The sequence below is a fragment of the Stegostoma tigrinum genome, chromosome 25 (genome assembly GCF_030684315.1).
Source record: "Stegostoma tigrinum isolate sSteTig4 chromosome 25, sSteTig4.hap1, whole genome shotgun sequence".
NCBI lineage: Eukaryota > Metazoa > Chordata > Chondrichthyes > Orectolobiformes > Stegostomatidae > Stegostoma > Stegostoma tigrinum.
Window position 1 is genome coordinate 22,967,053 of NC_081378.1, and position 23,925 is coordinate 22,990,977.

Here is a 23,925-nt window from a genome sequence, read left to right on the forward strand (position 1 = left end):
ATATAGTCATGCATAATTCTATAATTCAGTAAACAGCAGATATATTTTTTCTATGGTCCTCAGCAGAGGTTTGGCGAAACATTCTATAAAATTATGATTGCTTATCATAATTGAAAAATAACACTTTTTTATTTTTGGTTGATAGATGAGTTAGGCATATCACACATATTAAAATTCTAAGAATGGAAGTCAATGTTTTCCCATCCAAGTCCTCTTTCGGATGAGGTATATTAATTAAACATTCCTGCTGGTATTACTGAGGCTTAAATAACACTGCATGCTGACAATGTTGATTGAGCAATGAACAAGATATGATTTGGTATGTTGAATTGACAGGTTTTGTCGGCTTTCAGCGGACGTTTAATAAATATCATTGTATCCATTCCAACACCAACTGGTTTAAAATAAAAGTTAAAAGACACCTGGGATTTGATTAAAAGGTTGACTGTATATCTGTATGTGCAATTTATAATTCAATCATATTTGTTATGATTACATAGGGACTGTTGATGATTAAAGAGAAATCTGAATATCCGGTGTTCAACCAAAAGAAATTACACCACAAGATTTCATTTTTTTCAAACAGAAACAAACTTCACCAAATACCAAAAAAAAGCACAAAGCAAGCTGTACAAACTGTGTAATATTGAGATCTGTTAAGATACATTGCAAGTATCTGATTCCACATTTTTTGGCTTAAAGGTATAACTTTAATTTTTAGAATGTTTCTTTTAAGCTAGAGATTAAAGTGTTCAATATAGATAAATGGAAATACTTGGTGGAGGAACTGATATACAGATCTTGGGTTATTATGGTTGAACTAATCACAATAAAAAAAGCTAAATCTTACACATTAATCAGTTGATAGTGAGAAATCACAAAAAAAACATAAATATCTCTTGGCCATTTAGTAGAGTCAGGGCATCCATCATTATTACAACAGAAGATTTAAATTATTTATGCATTTCCCAAAGAAAAAACATTAGGTTAAGAAGGGAATTCCTTGGTGAACTAGCAATTCTGGGAAGATAACTGGAAAATTCATTGGAGATATAAATTATTCGTAAGGATGCCACATTCAAAAGGATTGTTTTGAAGGTAAAAGATAGTTAATGTACCTTTCTATTTGGAGCATCCCACATCGGGCACATTGTCGTGGAGACGGGTTGTGGGGGAAAACGCAATGGGGGTTCCTTAGGTTTAATTTATGTGTTTCTGTGTGTTTGTGTATATGCTTGTATGTACAACAGAAGTAGGAAGTCAGTAGTCCAGTTTAGGAACTGAGAGACATAGTTTCAGTTTACCAATCCAAGAAAGTGAGTGAGATAAACGTAAGCAAGGCTTGCATCTTAAGCAGAGAAATGCTGACATAACAGTTAAACAGAATGCAGGTGGAAGTTTGAGTTCAGTTTGAAGACAAAATTCAGAATGGTGGACACTGCCTATATGGACTGCAGCAAGACATTTGACAAGGTAGACGGGTTAGTAAGATCACATGGAATCAAGGGACAGCTAGCCATTTGGATACAAAATTGACTTGAAGGCAGGTGACAGAGAATGGTGGAGGCTTATTTCTTGGGCTGTAGACCTGCAACAAGGGGTGTGTTGCAAGGATCAGTGCTGGGTGCATTGCTTTTTGTCATTTATTAAAATTGACATGGATGCAAATAATGGAGGAATGGTTAGTAAGTTTGCAGATGTCACCAATATTGGTGATGTAGTGGACAGTGAAGAAAGTCTAATGGGACCTTGATCAGTTAATTTAGTTTAATTTAGATAAGTCTGAGATGTTGCATTTTGAAAACAGAATTCAGGGCTTATACAATCAGTAGGGTCCTGGGGAGTGTTGTTGAAAAAAGAAGAGACCTTGGGGTTCAAGTTCATAGTTCCTTGAAGGTGGAGTCACAGGTAGACAGGGTGGTGAAACAGACATTTGGTACATTTGCCATTATTGGTCAGTGCACTTAATATAGGGGTTGGCAGGTCATGTTGCAGTATTGGGTAAGGCCACTTTTGGAATACTGCATTCAATTCTGGTCTCCATGCTATGAGAATGATGTTGTGAAACTTGAAAGGGTGCAGAACATATTTACAAGGATGTTGCTGGAATAGGAGGGTTTGAGCTACAGGGAGAGGCCGTATAGTCTGGGGCTGCTTTCCCTGAAATGTCGGAAACTAAGTGGTGATCTTATAGAGGTTTATAAAATCATGAGGGGCATAGGTAGAGTGAATAGATGAGGTCTTTTGTCCAGGGTGGGTGAGTACAAAACTACAAGACATCAGTGAGCAGGGAAAGATATAAAATGGACCTAAGGAGCAAAATTTTCACACAGAGGACTGTGTGTGTATGGAATGAGCAGGCAGAGGAAGTGGTGGAGGCTGGCACAATTATGACATTTAAAAGGCATCTGGGTGGAGTACATAAATGGGAAAGGTTTAGAGGGCCCTGGCCAAAATGGTGGCAAATAGGACTATATTAATTTAGGATATCTGGTCGACATGGATGAGTTGAACCGAAGTGTATTTCTGCGCTTCTAACTCTATGACTCTATGCAAAATAAAGTCTGCTGAGAGCTGTGAAACAGCTGTCAACCAATGATAGAAGAATTAAAAACCAGGGGCGTTTCTAAATTTCTGCTTAAGTCGTAGCACAAGAATTGAAAATGAAGTTCAGGCTGCAGCAGCGAGGTCTACAGTTGTGGGATTTTGGAGAAAAGTTGGAGGATCATTTTACCAAAACTAAAGAGAGTCCCCATAAAATCTCATAATAGCTGCAAAACAAGGAGACATTAAAGTGAACTCCAAAAAGCTGGGAAAAATTTGGTTTGGTCCAGAAAGTGTAGAAACTATTAAGACTTTTGAAATTTTGAAAGAGAAATAGGATCTATGTTTATACACTCTTAGATATTAATGGTATAGAGTTTGTTCACATTGCTTTGTTTGGTTCTGTGTACAGTAAAGTTTGTTTGTGCTTGAAAACATGAAATTCTGTGGTGAAATTACTTTAGGTTGATCACTGGGTGTTTGAATTCCTCTTTAATCATCAACAATCACTGCTGCGGTCATAACAAATATAAGTGAGGTATAATTACATATTCAGATAAACACTAAATCTACGGAACCAGGCTATATTAAGCATACAGAAGATTTATGAACATTATTAATTCATAATATACAACAGATTTATAGATATCTACCATATTAAAGATGTAAAATAGTGTACCATTGTTAACAAAGTTTTTGGAGTAAACCGTGCTTCACATCATTTCTGAGATAACATGGTGCGAAACTGGATGAACGCAGCAGGCCAAGCAACATCAGAGGAGCAGGAACGTTTGACATTTCGGGTTGGGACCCTTCTTCAGAGAAAGATCTGAAGAAGGGTCCCGACCCGAAATGTCAAACTTTCCTGCTCCTCTGATGCTGCTTAGCCTGCTGTGTTCATCCAGCTTCACACCGTGTTATCTCCTTTCTGCCTTTTTGGCACATTAAACATTTTTTACTGTTGGGTTAAAAATGGATGATGTGAATCCACAACTGGTAGGCATTTATAATTTTTGTGGAGTATATCTAAAGAAATCAGTTGGGGTGTCAGATGGTAATCTACACAAACCCATTTCCAATCGGAGTTATGGGCTAGGCTAACTTGTAGATTTATATAGCACCTCTTAGAAACACCTAGTAATGTTCCACCTACAATTACTTGCTTTAAAGTGTGGTAATTATTAGCAAAATGCAAAACAAGCTCTATGTACAGAGTCACCAGGGCCTGTTTTGTTAATTTTTAAACTAGCTCTGAACATTAAAATTGAACTGTCAAGAAAGATTATGGTGCTATGGACCAAGAGTGTGATGTTGTACTATTCTGGAATGAGTTACTTTCTCAGTAACAAACATATGAAAACACGAAATGGCAACAGAAGTAAACTATCTGGCCCCTTGAACTTGCTCCAAAGTTCAATAAGATCTTGGATATCTGTTTGTGCTTTGAATTCAATAATTTCCATCTACTCCCGATAACTTTTGATTCCATTGCCTAACAAGAATCTATCTACCACGACCTTAAAAATGTTTAATGACCTCACTTCCACCACTTCTGAGGCAGAGAGTTCCAAAGTTGCACAACTGTCTGAAAGAAATGTCACCTCTGTCCTAACATATCCTTTAGAAAAGGTCCAAAATACATTGGAATCAGTTTTTGAGATACAAATATTTAACTTGTTTGTTTAAAATTCCTTTATACATCATTTCAGCAAAGACATTAACCCAGTTAAAATAATTATGTTGATATCTCATTAAAAGGAACAACAGAATGTCAGATAAAAGTATCAAACATTTGAATGCCAATCTCCTGTGGCATGACTTCGTCTCCTCAAATATTGTAAAACTACTTCATAGTTGAGCAACAAATAGCACAACACCTACAGGTACCTTCAGGGATGGGTAGCTGACATACACTAGCTTGGAATTTTCTGCATTGCTTTTTACATAGAAATTACACTGAACTTTGATTTCTGCAAAATATCACCCTGATTTGACTTTAGAGCTTAATTTTCAGCAAGGTTCATTTACTTTCTCAAATGTTAAACTTTGGTGTAATACTGCAGTGCCACCAATGGAGAAATATGGCACTATGAATGTGAGTGTTAGGAGGCGTTTTACTGGCAATGATTGTTTTAAAACTTACCAAAATCCATAATAAATCTTCAACTAGTTCCGACTTTCCTACAGTATAACTAAGTTGGCATGATGTTCCTTGAGGCACTCTTAAATAACATACTGATCTGCTGGGTACTACTGGCACACTATGCTGAAGCACTGTTGCTCTAAGGCAGTCAGCCAAGCTTGTACCTGGGGAGCTATTCTTCTCATTTTATAAATTGTTGTCATAGGAAGGACCCCCTGCACAAGCCTGGATCCAAGAACTGTCACTCAGATTCTTCAATTAAATGATGATCAATCCCAGTAACTTATCTTTTGATCCATACCTTTGATTTTTGGATTGATGTTTCTATAGCCCTTTTCCAGTGGATGTCTTTAAATCCACAGAGGAACATTTTATTAATTGCTATGTACAATATTGTGCGGTTCTGGTTGACATCACCAAGCTTATAAGAATTGGTGTATGAACTAATTCAGTTGGGTTGGCTCCGCTTAAATCAATGAATATTCTGAAGACAAACAAGAAAGTAAAATCAATAGCTGCTCTGTTGGCTGCCAGTGATTTCAAAGTCCAACAATGTTACAGCTGAATGAATTCAAACCCTAGAGATCCAGATCTCAAACAATTGAATCAAGCACAGAAACTTAATTTCAGTTATAGCAGTATGATTAGTTTTGGGATAAAATGTAATATTGACTTTGGACAGTGTGCAGCCTTTGATTGTACAGCTATGCACAATAAACATCAATTTCATATCAAAATGACTGGAAAATGGGAGAAAGGTCAGGAAAAGATGATGTGTTGAAAATATGTTAATCTTCTGTCAAACTCCCATCCTATCCACAGCTGGGGTTTAGCTCAAGGTCCAGAAAATCATCTGAAATCTAAAGATACCAGATGCCAGCCTTCCTTGGAATTGTACCAGATGGTCTTGCCAAGGATCTTATGCTGCAATGGCACTGTTCCTATCTCTGGAGCAAGAGGCACAGATTCTGCTTCAGGAGGTGTGTAATAACATCTCTGACCTGGTTGATCAGAAGATACCTTGAAGGACTAGCCTGTGGTGGAAGCTCTGTTCGCCTCGAGTGTAGTTCCTTTTTCATTGCTCCCCGAAGCACGTAATGGCCAATATAAACTTGCTAAGTGAGGTATACTTTCCTCGTGACTGCCAGAATTGGAGCCATGGAAATTTTTATCCATTGCACACAACTAACTTCTGAGCTACAAGACTGCTTCAATATGCTACTAATACAGCCAAGAGCAATGTGCGCTGAAGTGGCCAAGTTTACACTCAATTTTTCAAATGGATAAAGGCATAGAAATTTTCATTCAAATTTTGCAAGACTAATCCTGGTTCTTTTTTTTCGGGATAGCTTAAATTTTAATATTCTGGAATAGGTTCTAGGCATCAAAAGCTCTTTTGTTTGGGTCCTCGACAATTGTTGATTGGGAAATCATCCACTGGCACCAGATTTACGAAGTCTATTAAATTTGTCAGTGTTAAACTGTGGACAAAAATAACCATGCTCCTTAAAGGGTGAAAAAATCCAATTTGATAACCATAGTTTAAATAGATTGAGATGGGTACAATTGTACCCAATGTATTACTCAAAAATAGCATAATTTCTAACTGCTATACTTTGGGTGAAAAAGTATGAAATCAAAATATTTTAGAAGATCGACTTTTTTTTACTTGATGAGTAAACAATTTAGCTTATTATTGTATTTTTTGTGTAGAAACTAGATGTTATTTCAGAGACAGCTAGAACTGAGTTAAATTCTGAGTGATCAGTGATTGTATTTCTCCTTAATACTCAGGCCTGGAGGCTGAATGCAAGGAGAGTGTAGGAATTATTTTGTTGTAGAAGCTGTCGCTTTGGGAGATATTAATTTGATTGCAACTGAAAGGAAAACAAAATGTCATCTCTCACTGAATATCACTGTGGACCACAGGCCAATACAATTAATATCCATAATTACCATTCATCCATAATTTATTTATTGTTCAACGGTTTAAGAAGTAGAATGCAAGATTTGATCAGCTTTTCAAAGTTCTGCTTATTTTGCTATTCATGAACAAATAGAAAAAAAATTAAGTGACTTGGTTAGAATCCATGCAAAACTAGGTTACACAGGGGATTGAACAGAATTGATTCAACAAATGGCCTTTCCATGTCTTTATGATGTTGTTTTGATACTGGAGGAAAATAATCCCTTTCTTTTTGATTAAAAAAAAGAGGTTTCATCACCGTGATGTGACCATTATACCTAACATCTGCATATCTATTTATTACATTCTTAAGAAGGATCAGCATATATTCTCACTAGCAGATTAGAAGTTTATGGTGGCAGTTTTTACATGCAATTAATACTTTACATAAATATACAGATTTGGAAAATTTACTGGGTCCACATGACTGAATTTTAAAGTTTTCGTGGCTCCTCCAATTTGAATGAAACATGACATTTAGAACCAAGTACTTGGTACTGTCACAAAGACAATTCATATTTTAATATTGTTTGATGGACGTGGGTTTTGAAGAATTGTAGAAAAAGGAATTTATTTCAAGTTTTGTGGGTATACTTAGCATGGTTTCTTCAAAAGAGAGCATTGAAAGTGCTGAGGATTTTGGAGATTATTTTAAACACGGCTTCTTGTAAATCACATGACCGATGATATCTTATTTCGCTGTAGACCCTAAGCAGATGTTTTTGAATACTGACTGGCTCTTGTTTTATCCTTTGATTTGAAAGGAAGTCTATAAAGAAGAAGTTTGAGTCGGAGGAAAGCTCATTATGAGCAAGCTGCTCAGTTGATCTCTTCCATATCGGAAAAGAAAATCATCTATCAATTCAGGGCGAAACCTGTTTGTTTTTGGAATTATTTACTGAAAAAACATTTCAAAATCGTATTTCCTGAGCAAGATGTGTCTGTAAGACTGGAGAGAAAACTAAGCAGGATTGACTACACTTGATCACATGTGCTGTAACATCACAGCATCAGACTCGAGAGCATCCCATACTTTATCCCTTTGCCTTCAAGAATAACCCAATGGACAACAATTTTTTTTTATATTGCCAATATCTGCAGACAAATCTGTTTCTTTCTCTTTTTCTGAACAGAACAAATGTGTCAGGTATATTTAGAGGGATAAAATTTATTCTTCTATGTTACTGACTGTGTATGTTAACTGAATATTGAATCTTTATTGAACAGTTTTGTTTTGATAATAAACCCAGAATTCTGATATTAAGAAACCTGGTTCATAAAAAATATTTCTGTTCTCAATATTATCTGAGTTGTGGCCTGTCATGTTATGTGACTGAAGTGACAATGCATTCCTTCAGCCTCAGTTCCAATAGTATTGATCACAAGCAAATGAGCCCAGGGGGTAGAAATACTTGTCAATGAATCAAAACCAAAAATTGGTACATTCTTTATAAAACAGTGATATCCAAATCAACATAACAGTGGCACAGTGCAACCAAATGGATTAGCTACAGAAACCAAATTCCTTTTCCAAGAAAAATATGAAAATAACGCCAACATTCCTTTTAATAAATTTCTAGAGGTATGGAAATACACTTTATAATTAACACATTCTTGCATTAAAACATATATTTCTTCCAGATTCTGATAAAAATTTAAAGTTCAGAAATTCAAAAGCACTGAAGTATTATTTTATTGCCAATTTAAAAATTGTTAAATGTGATAATAAAATCCGTGGATATATATATTCTGGTCCTCTTTAAAATGTTTAAACATTACAGTAACAGATCAATAAACTTTCTAAGCTGAGAAAATTGGTATTTGTAGCTTAGTTTTGAGGTTAACTTGCTCTATGATGTAAATCATGCTTTAAATATTTATTAGGGTCACTTGATTAAAGTAATTTTAATTCTTCATGATTTGATATGACTGTAAAAAGAAATCATACCTTTGGTATCCACTTTGAAGTCCTCTGGCAATAAGCCATCTTGTCGGTTGCCGAGGACAAATGCCAGAAATGAAAGAATGAGCGCATCTAAGATTCCAATAATAGCCAGAATGTAGGCCCAGCGAACAGAGCAGGCACCAAGTATATACTTGTCTGTTTTCTCACCACACATGCGCTTTACTTCATCTGAATCCCAGCCATCTGGGAAAATCATGCAGCCCAAGATCAAGCAGGCAGCTGAAAAAAAAATCAAAAAGTTACAAAAATGCATACCACAAAACTTGCCACTTATGTATGGATCTCAAACTTTAGAATAGGTTGACCACATGCATGTTAATCAGATTTCAATTCATGACTAGTTTATTTTATTGTTATCTTTGTTCAACCTTATAAACGTATTTTTAGAATGTTCAAACTTTTGGAATTTTTTTACGATGTTCATCATTGCATTCAGCAATACAGCATTAACACTACCTACTGAATTTCAGTGACTTTTAGATGCGGATATAACATATCAACATAGGTTTGCTATATATATTTCTCAAAATTCAGAGGCCTAATTAAGTCCTGTTTCCTTGCTAAAATTTAACATACACTTGTCAGGAATAAAACTATTCAATTTTGGATATAAAGCTCTCTGACGCACCCCGCCACCCCACCCAACTATACCAAACTTTCCATTAAGAATGTGTTGGAGGCACTGAAAAGCATAAAGGACATGGGCCCTGACAACATTCCAGCAATAATACTGCGGTGCAAAACTAGCCATTTCCTAACCCAACAGCAGCATTTATCTGAAGGCGTGGAGAATAGCCCAGGCATGTCCTGTGCACAAAAAGCAGAACAAGTCCAACCTGATGAATTACTGCCCAATCGCTCTGCTCTCAGTCATCAGCAAAGTGATGGCAGGGCTGTTTCATAGTGCCAGCAGCAGTATTTGCAAAGGAACGACCTGCTCACTGATGCTCAGTTTGGGTTCCACAGAGCCACTTAGCTACTGAATGCATTACAACCTTGGTCCAAACATGGAAATCCAGAGTTGAAGCAAAATTGATTGCCCTTGACATCAAGGCAGCATTCAGCTGACTATGGCATGGCAATAGACAGCCCAGCAAAACTGGAGGTCAATGGGAATCATAAGGGACTGTCTGCACTGTTTGGAGTCATATCAGGCACAAAGGAAGATGGTTGCAGTCTTTGGAGGTTAAACTTCTCAGTCTTTGGAAGTTAATCATCTCAGTCCAAGCATAACACTGCAAGAATTTCTCAGGGTAGTGTCATCAATGGCCTTTCCTCAATCATGAAGTCAGGACTGAGGATGTTCATAAATGATTGTAAATGTACAGTGTCACTGTGACTCCTCAAACACTGAAGCAAGTCCTGAGTTTGCTACACTTCTATCCACCAGCAGGCAGTTTTTACTTCACCATAATGCATTGCAGTAACACACCAGGATTCCTTGACAGCGCCTTCTAAATCCATGGCTTCTATTTTCTCGAAGGAGAAGCTCTACAAATGCAATGGTAACACAATCCTGACTTGGAACAATATCACTGTTCCTTCAGTGTCAAAATCCTTGAACTCCCTTCCTAACATCACTGTGGGTGTATTTGTACCCCAAGGGCTGCAATGGTTCAAGAAGAAAGCTAGCCATCATATTCTCCAGGACAATTAGGAAAAATAATACTGACCTAACCAGTGATTCTCACAACCATGAGAAAATTTTTTTAAAAAGATATAAAATACATTAAAGTTCACAGTGGGAATACTTTTCAAAAGTCTCCTGAATACAAACTCTAGAAATGAATTTCAGGAGTCAAAATGAACCTCCTCAATTATATGCTATTTGTGGCATTCAGCATTTTAACTTTTTTGGTTTACATTTCAATCAGTGCAAAACAGCCAAACAATGCGAGAAACTCATGTTCTACGATCCTTTGCAACAATGCAAGGTTAATTAATTAATGTGCATGTCAGCAGTTAAAGGTTTGCAGCACTGCTAAAAGCTATGAGGAAATTTCAAGCTAATGTTTTTGAATATCATTATCTCAAAAAATAAAATTTTAAATAGAAGTTATGTATTTTTTCAATAGATTTATGGAGATTAGAGTTACAATGCAGTCTCCCCTATCATTCTTATGGTTAGGTTCCCAAAATTATGTCAGACGAATGCACAAGTTCATTCATGAAGAAAATAGAAGTTATTTGTTAGCTGTATCTCCTAAATAATGAACTAAACAATAGACTGCACGCATTTTCACAATAACTGTACTTTATTGCACTGCCTGCAATAATATATAAGGGCCATGATTTAACTGTGAGCAGAGAAGGAATGGTGCTCATCACCATCTTCAAAGGAAACCACCCACCTAGGTTACTGTGGCATGAATTTTATCTTTCCCATTGTTAATCTGAATTTGGCCTAAGTCAAGAGACATCTAAGAATCCAGCAACCGTGATGGTATCACTCACACTGAAGATTTCTCACAGACAGCAAATGAAGAAATAATTGGCATAGATTTCTTTTAATTTCAATTTAACTTCAACTTTTCTTCAATTAAGAAGAAAACTTTACATTTTCAAGGGCTTCTAACAACAATATTGCAATATAAAATGGGAAGTTCTCATGAATTGAGACTTAAAGGTGATGATCTGTGGGGACATAAGCATTACACCTCTGGAGGACTACAGAATTGATTAATAATAACTTTTGGATTTACATTGGATGCAAGGCAAAGAAACAGGCCAAGGAACCCAAACTGTCCATGTCTTCCTGCTCCAATTAAACCTCCTCCCATCATGGCCTAAATGTGTGGTCAGAATTCTCTATTAACATCTCCTTCATGTGTTTGACTAGCTTCCCCTTAAATGCACCTACATTATTACTTTAAAGTTTCATCTCCATGTGGTAGCAAGTTCCATATTCTCATCATTCATTGAGAAGTAAGATTTCAAGTTTAACTGAATAGATGCCGAAGCTAGAAGCTGTGTCAGTGCCCAGGGTAATGAAGCTAAACATTGACTGCATCATTATGAAAATCACAGATCTAGCTTAATGAATTTCCAGTTCATTTACCAAATACAGTGCTAACAAATGAGTAGAAATGTAATTGAACTGAGGATGATATTCAGCCCTTTATGTCCATGCTGAATCATTTTGAAATCTTCTTAAATCTTAATTGGTTTGTGAAAGGACACACCAATTTTAATTTCTATAATCACTTCCATGAAATACTAAGTAAATGAAAATTTTACCTGGCAAATGATATTTAAAGACTCACTTACATTTATTCCTAGATTCAAAATACAACCCTTAATTGATACGCGCTAGCCTAGGATACACAGTAAATGGAACAATGGTAGGGATGTTACAACTGTATCTGACCGACCTTTATCTAACTCAGCATTTGTGACTGTTTTGTATCTGTGTGTCAGCTGTGGTTCAAATGGTACTGTTCTTGCCCCTTAGCAACAATGTTTTGGGTTCAAATCCCACTCCAGAGATCTGAGGAGAACAAAACCTAGGTTGCCATTCCATGCAGTGCTGAGAGAATACTGAAGTCCTCCTAGAGGAGCTATCTTTCAAATAAGATATTAGGCTGAGACCTGGCCTCTGACTAAGATGGGTGTAATAGAACTATTTTGAAGAATGACAGGGAGTTACCTTTGGTGTCCTGGCCAAAATTGATCGCTCAATTTTAAAAAAATGACAAAAACAGAATATTTTGTAGTTATCACACTGACCCAAATCTTCTTCAGACAGAAACTGCATGCTGACTTGTATACATTTAAAAAGGCCCGATTACAATTCCACATTCAGAAAAATCATTTCAAGCTGAAATCCACGCAAAGATCCACAAATCTGCAAAGAGGATATATTCCTAATTATGGCAGTAGCTATCATATCATAGAATCGTACAAGTGAGCAGAAGCCCTTCAAAAACTACAACAAAAACTACCCTAAATCTACACTAGTCCCACTTTCCAGTAACTGGCTCACAGCCTTGAATTTTACAACATTTCAAGTGCTCATCCAAGTACTTCTAAAAGTTGTAAGGTTTTCTGCTTCAGCTACACTCCCAGTGTATTCCAGATTCCCAACACCTTCTGGGTGAAAAGATTTTCCTCAAGTCGCCTCTAAACCCCCTTGTTATTGACCCTTCAACTAACAGGAACAACTGCTTTCTATTCAACTTGTCCTTGTTTGTCATAGTCTTAAAGACCTCCATCAGGTCTCCTATTAGCCTTCACTGCTCTAAAGAAAACAACCCGAGCTTATTCAGCCTCTCTTCATAGCTAAATTGCTCCATCCCACACATCATGGTGAATTTCTCTGCAACCCTTCCAATGTTATCACATCGTTTCTATAGTGTGGTGACCAGAACAGCACACAGTACTCTAGCTGTGGCCCGACCAAAGTTCCAACATAATTTCCCTGCTGTTATAATTTATGCCAATACTGATAAAGGCAAGCATCCCACATGCCTTCATGACCACCCTTTTTAACTTTACTGTTGTGTTTAGGGATCTGTGGACAAGCACTCTGTTCCTCTGCGCTTCCTGGTGTCCAGTCAATCACTGAGTAAGACCTTGACTTATTGCTTCTATCAAAATGCATTACTTCACAGGTCAATGGAATCGTCAGAGCTATGGGATCATCAGGTAAAAGTGGTAGTTAGGTGATGGTTTTTCTCGTGGAACATAGAAGAGTACAGCATCTTTGGCCCACAATGTTGTGCCAACCTATTATCCTGCTCTAAGATCAAAACTAACCTGCGTACCCTTCATTTTACTGCCATTCATGTGCCTATCCAAGAGTCGCTTAAATGTCTCTAATGTATCTGGCTCTACTACCATTGCTAGCAGTGCATTCCATGTACCCACCACACTCTGTATAAAGAACTTACCTCTGAAATCTCCCCATACGTTCCTCCAAATCACCTTAAAATTATGCTCCTCTCGTGATAGCCATTTCCGTTCTGGGAAAAAGTCTCTGACTATCCACTCTATCTATGCCTCTCATCACCTTGTACACCTCTATCAAGTTACCTCTCATCCTTCTTTGCTCTAATGAAAAAAGCCTAGCTCCCTCAACCTTTCCTCATAGGACCTGCCTCCAATCCAGGCAGCATCTTGATAAATCTCCTCTGCACGCTCTAAGGTATCGGCGCTAACAGCAACTCTGCAAATTTTCATGTCATCTGCAAACTTACTCAAGACATCACCCACATTTTCCTCCAGATCATTTACAAATACTGCAAGCAACAGGGGATCCCTTTGGAACACCACTAGTTACCAGTCTCCATGCTGAAAAACACCCTTCAACTGCTACCTTCTGTCTTCTATAAATCAAGCCAGTTTTGTACCCATCTAGTTAGCCACCTTGTCTCTCATATGATTTTAGTTTTTGTTCCATGCCTGTGGGACTTTATCATATGCCTTACTAAAGTCCATCCACAGCCCTTACCTCAATTAGCTTTGTTACCTCTTCAAAAAAATTCAATCAAGTTGGTGTGACATAACCCTAACTAGTCCATTTTCCTCCAAATGCGCATATATCTTGTCCCTCAATAGCTTACCCAAGGGCTATCCCACTACAGACATCAGGCTCACCGACCTTTAATTTCCTGGATTATCCCTGCTTCCTTCCATAAACAAGAGAACAACATTTGCTAATGTCCAGTCCTCTGGAACCTCGCCTGTGGTCAAAGAGGATGTGAAGACATCTGCTAATTCACTAGCTATTTCTTCCCTTGTTTCTTGAAGAAACCTGTGGTAGATCCCACCTGGCCCTGGGGACTTCCCTGCCTTAATGCAATTTCTAATACCTAAAACTTCCTCCTCCTTCATTAAATTCACATTCTCTAGAATATTCGCACACTCATCCCTTACCTCAACCTCAGTCATGTGCTTCTCCTTGGTGAATACCAATACAAAGTAATCATCAAAAATCTCTCCGACTTCCTGTGGCTCCACTCATAACTTCCCTCCTCTGTCCTTGAATGGGTCTACTGTTCTTCTTGCTGCCTTTTTTTTTCTAATAGATGCATAAAAAGCCTTGGGATTCTCCTTGAACTCGTTTGCTAAAGACATTTCATGGGCCCTTTTAGCCTTCCTAATTCTGCGTTTAAGTTCCTTCCTAATTTCTCTATACTCAAGGACTTCATCAGTTTATAGCTGACTAGAATGATCCTACGCTTCCCTGTTCCTTTTGACCAAGCTTACAATTTGGCTTGTTATCAGGTCCTGCCCTGAATTTAATTTTCTGAACAATTCCAATATATTATAGGTGGGACAGGACGTTCACAAGTTCCAGATGTGCCTGCAGAGTCATACGCTGGATCTACGGCCATATGGAGATTGAAAGATTTGAGTTATTGCATTTTGTGGGATTTTCCTTATGGAAAGTAATTGCTGCATTTCCTATATTACATGGGGCATAGTTTGGCATTTACAGTATGCAAGGCTAAAGCTAGAGGACCTAATATTATATGAAACAACTGAGATGATATGAAACAACTCAGAGCACCAAAGTGGGCTTTTCATACCTTCTTGGCACTTGGCAACTTCAGTGCTGCCCCAAAATTCTTTCTTAAGGTGGTGTGACAGGCACCAGTTAGCTCCTGCACTCATGAACAAAAGCCCAGCATTTGAAGGCACTTTCTCCCAAGGTGTGTGTATACAGCCAGGAAATTCCCTAACTCCCATTACCCTTCTCTATGTTGAACGTCCAGCCATAGTCACTGCAAGAAACACATAATGCAGCTTGGCTGAGAGTCCAGACATCTGTTATTCTTTCAAAACAGTTGCATCCAAGGGAAAACAGTCTTTGAATGACATATTTTTTCTCTTGGATCTATTTTGTCAATGCACAATGCTTATTTACAGAAGATAAAGATGTGTCACGAGCTTGCAGCTTCTGCTCTAAAGGACTGATGGCTGACATTTTTACAGAGTAATATTAAGAACAATTTTTAAAGAGTTTTATAAATGAAATGCTTCTTTAAAACACTTTCGCAGTCATGCATTATTACTGTGGAATTTATTGACTCTATACTGTATATACTGAATGAATGGGAGTGCCATAGGGTATGAGTGGCCATTGGGGTGATTTGATGGGCCTAGGTATGACCTTTTGAACTTAACTTTCAAAATGTTCCATCATTGAGACCGTGGTTCATGACACTTTGGAAGGGCAGCAAACAATAAGTCCGTAAAAAAGCTGGTCTGACTTCATAGAACTTACGAAGGGTGAAGAGATGTCTATATCTGCAATCAAGCCAGTCAAAGTGAGAGTTTGGGATGCAGATTCGCAACTGTTACTAACTCACTCTTATCCCACATGGCCAAAAATTGGAGGCACTGCGAATTTTGAAATGAGGTCCAGTTAGCCGTTTTGAAAGGCATGTAGAGTCCTTTGACTGAGAAAATCTAATCCAATATTTCAAAAGAGTACTTCACTGGCTATATATCATTTTTGGACACCCTGAACTCATGAAACACATCACAGAAGTGTAAAATTTCTTTTGTTCTTTATGTAACTCAGCATATATGAAGCAATACAGCTTAGCTATAAGCAGCATAAGGTAAATGTTTTAAATTTCATGGACATGTACACTTACCCTCCTGACAAACAATAAACAGACTGCATTACCAGTGATATTGAGTACCATGTATTCTTTCATTCCTTCATGATATAATCGTATCAATTGCCAAATAATCAATCCTTCATAACTCAGTCATGCTCAAGATATCCTCCATTATTTCATGTTCGTGTTAAGTTACAATGTTTCTCAAGTCACTCTTCGCTTCAGTGAATCTTGAAATTAATCAATATTATGGTGCACTTTTCGATCAATCAAAATATATCTTTGACAGCTGAGACTGCTTGGGACTTTAACAGCTTCCCAACAAAAATAACACGTGCTATACTAACGTGGTCTCTTTGTATTTGTTCTGTTTATTTTTCCTTTCATCATTGCACGTTATCAGGTCATGCCTATTTGCACCCATGATGACAATGACTGGATTTGAGGGTGATGACTGATCTTTGTCTCCATGCATCAGTTGAAAACAGGTGTCTCTTTTCTTCTATAGAAAAGCATTGAGCCTTTATTCACTGAGCCGGACTTTCCTCACTATATTTGCTGTGCTTTGGACATTAAATGTATGTATTGTCAATCCTGTAGTAAGGGTCAGAAAGTGACACGATACCAGGTTACAGTCCAACAGGTTTATTTGAAATCACAAGTGTTTGAAGCACTGCCCCTTCGTCAGCACTCTAAAAGCTTATGATTTCAAATAAACCTGTTGGACTATAACCAAATGTCCTATGGCTTCTGGCTTTGTCCACCCTGATATATCAGAATTCAAATGTGTTAACAATTTTTAATATAACTCCATAAATCATGTCTATTAATCCATTAACCCACAGATTCATGGTTATAATACTAACTGTAGATTTCTATGTACTAGCCAGCCCCCATTCAAACTAATTCAGGGATTCACTACCATATCAGATTACAATCACGTCAATTTGCAGTTACACCCCACTTAAAGTGCACTCATGCATAATGCTTTATGTAAACAACCCCATTTAAACAAGAGACAACAAGGTGTAGAGCTGGATGAACACAGCAGGCCAAGCAGCATCCGAGGAGCAGGAAGGCTGATGTTTCGGGCCTAGACCCTTCTTCAGAAATTCCCACTATCTCTGAACCCATTTATATAAGACCGACATTTCATTCAAAGGTGCAGTCAGGCATGACAGCTAACAAAGCTGTGCAGACACTACAGGATGGAACCTTTTTGCACCCCCACACCAAAAACAGTGTTATTTAATAATAAAATCCAACCGAATAGCTGCTATTACCAGAGATAATGGGAACTGCAGATGCTGGAGAATCCAAGATAATAAAGTGTGAAGCTGGATGAACACAGCAGGCCTAGCAGCATCTCAGGAGCACAAAAGCTGACGTTTTGGGCCTATACCCTTCATCAGAGAGCTTTCTGAATTTTCCAGGGTGTAAATGAGTGGAACCCATATACCTAATAGAATGAAGTACAATTTGCCAACTATCCAGATTGAGCAGAGCCAGGCACAAATAGTCTTTCACCTCAACATCCAATTTTCTTGAAGTGTCATGATGCATTGATGCAGTTACTAATATGATTGGGGCTGGTGTAGTTCAGTTTTATCAGAGAAGTAGGCCCCATATAGATTTCAATGGTTGGAAGGAACAGCTTTATGTTGATCTGATGCAACACAGGAAGGCTCACAGTAAACATAAGCATTAGTACTCAAAAGATCAGGCCAACAATATCATGTTATCAATCCTCTTTAGGGCTTTCAGTTTGGACATGAATGAACTAAGATTCTGAAGGAACCAAACACATTATCCAGATTTCTTTTACTTTTAATGGAAGTGATCAACTAGCTCTTATTCCTTCTTTGACACTTACATTCAAAATGAGTTGCTAGCTTCAGAGATAATTTCTGTTCAGTATTATATTAAACAGGACTGCCAACAAAGCTCCAATCTGACTGAAATCACACCAGCACAAAAACATATCTTAAGATAATTCAGTACTTTGTCATCTGGCATTCATAAGTAATGAGTAGAAACCACGTCTAGTTAAGATCTAAAAGGAATTTAGATTACTTTCAACCTGATTAATAAGACCAAAACAAAGTTTTCCTAAATAAACAGACTACAGGTCAGGTAAATGTCAATTTCTGGAGGGTTTCTCTGTGAGAGCTCCAACATGTTATTTCATGCAATTTTTGGTGGATTTCTTCATTATGTATGCAACTTGCCTCTAAAATGCCTGGCTCGTGTTACTGTATCCTTACCAGTGGCAGAACTACTTTTCACAGCTGGGACTTCCTGCAGTTCCTACCCTGATGGCATTTCTGAAACGCAGCTGTCCACCAGGTCATGTACTGTTAGTTCAGAGCTCCCCTTCACTGTTCCTGTGTGTGAAGAATTGCCCCAGAATTTGTTCAGGAAGTGAAGGCGCTACCCCACATCACTAACAGGGTCATAAAGGTCCTAGTGGTTGGGTTGGTGCATGGGAGGTGGAATTCTTTCTTCTGCACCACCAGAGGAGACCATGATACCAGAGATTGCGAGCCTAGTCCAAATTTGCCACTATGTCAATGTAATATCCAGGGTGTGGAGGAATGTCCTTCAGTGCAGGAAGATAGTGACACTCCATGATCCATGAGAGTAAGTGCCTCCATTTTCTCTCTGCCACCTGGCACCCACTCAACTCAAACTCATGGTCTACCAGTTTCAACACTGCATGCAACATCCTCCCTCAATGGCTCTCAGCAATCCTTGGGTGATGTCCAAATTGGAAACTCAGAGGAGCAAATGTCTAACTGGAGCTGCCAGGTTCCTGCGCTGACTTTCATGTGGGGAAGTGTCATCATCTAGTTCCTACCCAGAATAGCAAGCTGCAAATCAATGTGGTGAGATTAGGTATAAATATGTTATAAACGCATGCATATAGGGTTCTCACCATTCACTGTTCAAAACTCAGTTTACTAAACGCATGACAGAACAACCGAGATAACAAAGTGTCGAGCTGGATGAATGCAGCAGGCCAAGCAGCATCAGAGGAGCAGGAAAGCTGACGTTTCGGGCGGGCCTAGACCCCTAGACCCTCCTTCAGAAACGTCAACCTTCCTGCTCCTCTGATGCTGCTTGGCCTGCTGTGTTCATCCAGCTCTACTGGATTTTATTTCAATTGTTCCAATTGGCAAAGGTGATGACAAAAGGCACACATTACACTACAGAGAAGACGACCAAACTCAGAAGCACATTGGCCCCCAAAATCTTTTGTGGCACTTTTAGTGACCAAGAGTAGAATCAGCTGAAGAAACAAGGTCTTTCTGCCTGCGGTGGCTGAGTAGCTGAGGGGGCTCAGGTCTTCACAAAAATTATTGAAAGTAAACAAGCTAAAAAGCAGTCACAGATTGACATGTAGGGCCCAGTTGCAGAACCTACAGAGATAACTGTGTGCTGCATGGATGACTGCAGAATTTCAATGCCATTATGGCTTGTTATCTCAGATTCTCCAGCATCTGCAGTTCCTACTATCTCTGACAAAACAACTGACTGACTTTAGGGGTAATACAGAAGATATAACAAACAAGGTATTCTGGGGATAGCGTTGTAGTTGTTGAGAAACATGAATATTGGTTTCAAATACAGAATCATTGCTGAAGCATTATGCATGTTCATTGTACCATTACCTAGCTAAGGCACCATTTCCAATGCCAGTAGCTACACTAATAGATCGCTATTGACCACCTGATTCAATTCCTACAGTTTTTAAAATTAGTTCTCCATTCTCCATTCCCCATTCCATTTCTTACAATCATCAAGCCAGAAAGGCATGGTTGAGAAGGTTGAATTTTATGCCCTTCATATCATCAAGTTACTGCCAATATTGTGCACATTTAAAAATGAAATACATTGAAAGAACAAGAAGCAAAACTGGTAGCAAATAAATCCTAAATAGACATCCAGAGATACAGATAATACGATGCGAACACTTTGTATCTCAATAGTTATGCGTGTGAACAACACTGCAGAAAAAATTACTTTTCAAATCTGTGTTGAGTGTACAGTGAAAACCAGAACAAACATCATTGACAACTCTCTCCCTTCTCCCATTGCATCAAAAATAACAATGCAGCTGTTCTGGTAGTGAAGTGCATTGAATGCGTAATAGAATTTTTGGATGACTACAAAACCACTGATTCCCAAAACTAACTTCACTACAGCTAAGGATTCCATCCCATTCTCCCAATGCCTTCTCCTGCATCATTTCTATTTGGATGATATCACCTTTCAAAACAGGGATGTTGATATGGCTTCCTTCTTCCATGACCGTGGCTTCCCACCCACTGGGGTTGACAGGGTCCTCAACCTCATCCAACCTATCACCCGTGCTTCTGCCTTTGCTCCTTTCCATCACTCACAACAGCGTGATCAGGTGCCCTTGGCCTCACTTTCATCCCACCAAACTCTGCATTGAAAGGATCATTCTCCACCATTTCAGGAAACTCCAGCAGAATGCCACCACCAAACACAATTCCCCCTCAATCCCCTGTCTGCATTTTGCAGGAACTATTCCCTCCGGGGTATCCCTGGTCCACTCTCTGATCACCAACACCAACCCGCCTTCCCACGACACCTTTCCAAAGAAGCCTCCCTGCTCACCAACCAAGGGCCTAAACAGTCTTTCCAGGTGAAGCAGCATTTCACCTGGACCTCTTTCAATCTTGTGTATTGTATACGCTGCACCCAATGTGGCCTACTCTACACTGGAGAAACCAAACATAGACTGGCTGACTGTTTTGCAAGACATCCCCAGTCCATACGCACGCATGACCCAGACCTTCCCTTAGCTGGACAACTTCACACAGCATCCTGCTCACGTGCCCACTTGTCTGTCCTTCGCATGCTGCAATGCTCCAGTGAATCACAGCGAAAACTACAGGAGCAACATCTCATCTTCAAACTAGGCACTTTACAACCTTCTGGGCTCAATATCGAGATCAACGCCTTCAGTTTGTAAAACCACTCTCATTCCTTTCCTTTCTTTTCACCTTTACTTGTTACATTCTCAATCACCATCTCCTCTCTCCCCTCCACCCACCCCAGTGGGACTGTCTTTTCTTTCTTGTCTGGCAGTTAGACACGCCATTGTTCTGCCATTCTCACATTCTGATCACTTAATCTGAACTTTCAACATCCTTTCTCTCCCAGCACTCCACCATTTCCCCAGCATCCCCACTATTGCATAAATGCTGTCTCCTCAAGACTTCATTTCAGCTCTGACGAAGAGTCATCCGGACTCAAAATGTCAGCTTGGTTTCTCTCCATGCATGCTGCCTGACTCACTGTAATCTCCAGCATTTCTTGTTTTCAGCACTCTTACGGATTTTATTTCAATTGTTCCAATTTCAATTGTTCCAAGTGTTCCAAAGGCACACATTACACTGCAGAGAAGACGACCAAACTCAGAAGCATATTGGCCCCCAAAATGTTTTGTGGCACTTTTAGTGACCAAGAGTAGAATCAGCTGAAGAAACAAGGTCTTTCTGCCTGCGGTGGCTGAGTAGCTGAAGGGGATCAGGTCTTCACAAAAATTATTGAAAGTAAACAAGCTAAAAAGCAGTCACAGATTGACATGTAGGGCCCAGTTGCAGAACCTACTGAGATAACTGTGTGCTGAATGGATGACTGCAGAATTTCAATGCCATCCACTAGAACACTACACCATCTGGGAATAAACTCCTCCATATGCTGCAGAAGCTCTGTGATAATGACACACAGAAATCATCATTCTGCTGAATCCCCAAAGTCTGCATCTCTGTCCTCTTCAGCAGAGCCAGGAAACACACTGGCACCCTTCCACCCCTAATGTACTGTTTCTTAGGCTAACCTATTGTTTCTCGCATTTGCTTGGTGAATTACCTTGTACAGAGCCCTCTAACTCACCATATACTATACACGGGGTTACCAATACTGTGCTGGTGCCTGAAAGGATGAAAGCAAGTGATGATGTATCTTCAGAAGGATTCGCCACCTCCTGTCTGCCACAGCCTGAACTGACATTGCTGAAGGACCTAGAAAGAAGGGAGAGGGATCAGAGTTAGCCTACAAAAGTAATGGGTAAAGGATGGCTGCACTACGCGTCAGTAGGATGTCATGCTGTGTGACTAGAAAGTTCATTTGAGACAGGAAAATTTACTCAAACACACTGCTTGCATCAAGGCAGGATCTCTTCTTAAACTTGTATACTCCCTGTGCGTATATTTTCCCTACAAGAAGAGTGGAAATGGTGAACACGTATCTTTTGACTTTGTTGGGCAGTTTAGCATCTAATTGTGCAAGCAGAAATGGAAGGAAGTATAAATATTGGTCTGCAGGAGCAAGGATAATGAAAGTTTATGTGAAATGTGAGAGAGATGTGAAGTGGTGGACGTCTTAGTTACATTTCCTGCACTGCAGCCTGGCCTTGAAGACCATGCTCATGTCATTCACATATTCTGCCAACTCACCCCATTGCTCCTGAGGTAGTTGCCTGGATATCTGGCTAGAACCACTGAGGATTTGGATCCTACATACTATTCACTTACTTCATGAAATCCTCTGTGGCACCATCTGAAAACCTGGCTACCTTGGCTACTGAGATAGTAGGAACTGCAGATGCTGGAGAATCTGAGATAACAAAGGTGTAGAGCTAGACGAACACAGTAGGCCAAGCAACATCAGAGCAGCAGGAAGGCTGAAGTTTCAGGCCTAGATCCTTCTTCAGAAATTGCTACTTTTGGCTTAGTACCTTGGCGATTATAGTTTTGCAGTAAACATCTTCAAATAATTACCATGTGAAAAGTGCCTGAAATAGCATCTGTCATACAAATTACAGATTCTCCTATTGGAAGCATGATTGACATTTCCCAAAAACCTTCAACTTTATGAATGCTCATTGCAAACATAGGCATCTGGCATTTAACATGATTTATTATCCAATGCACAAAACATTTAAAAAACAATGTAATGTCATCTGGTACAAGGGCTCCTCAGGAAAAGAATCCTTTAGCACTTGGTCCTTGCTCTCAGACTGTATCTACAAAGATTAATAGTTTAAGTGTTTTATTTTCAACTTGCTAAACTGTGTTTGCAAAGCCATTGGAATTGTCCATTTCAGGCACATAAATAACAGCAGAATTTACTTGAGTTACAGGTCATATGCAATGATGCACTGAAACACAACACCAGGATCTAGGCTTATCTCAAATTAATCCTTCGGGTTTATTGCTACTATTTGATTTATACCATATCTGTAGTTTCTTCTCCATAACATCCTTTTGAAACCTCCATGCTGTCTCACCTTATAACCTTATATACCTCACCTTAGATGTCTCGCATTGACGATATTTAAATATAAGCTACCAAACAATCTTCAAACAGAATTAGCTTATCTATTACAAAATTAAAGCAGAATTTCCAATCAGTTTACACGTCAGGAGATATATCCTTCAGCACATCATAAAATCTTACTAAAAGTAAAGTTCATTCAGGCTGCATTTGCTGACATGAGTGCACGCGCCGCTGAAATTCGTGCACGTATATTTAAATGGATTCGGGGCTGGGACCTGGGAGGGAGCCTTGCATTACAGATTGAGCTGGTCAGGTCCTAAAAGACAGAGCTGTGAAACTAGGTCTGTGGCGTGTGGTGAGGGAACCAAGAGGGAAAAGCATATTTCACCTCAACCTTACCAATTTGCCAACTGCAGACGGA

General features: G+C 38.9%; 1 protein-coding gene across 2 annotated transcripts in view; it reads right to left on the bottom strand.

Annotated features, from left to right (window-relative positions):
• The window catches only part of lhfpl3 (LHFPL tetraspan subfamily member 3), a 238,565-nt gene that overhangs the window by 49,481 nt on the left and 165,159 nt on the right, over window positions 1-23,925 (bottom strand). For both annotated transcript variants that reach the window (XM_048553885.2, XM_048553886.2), the window contains exon 2: window positions 8,602-8,838. In XM_048553885.2, the coding sequence (XP_048409842.1) occupies window positions 8,602-8,838 (237 nt within the window). The remainder of the gene's footprint in view (window positions 1-8,601; window positions 8,839-23,925) is intronic.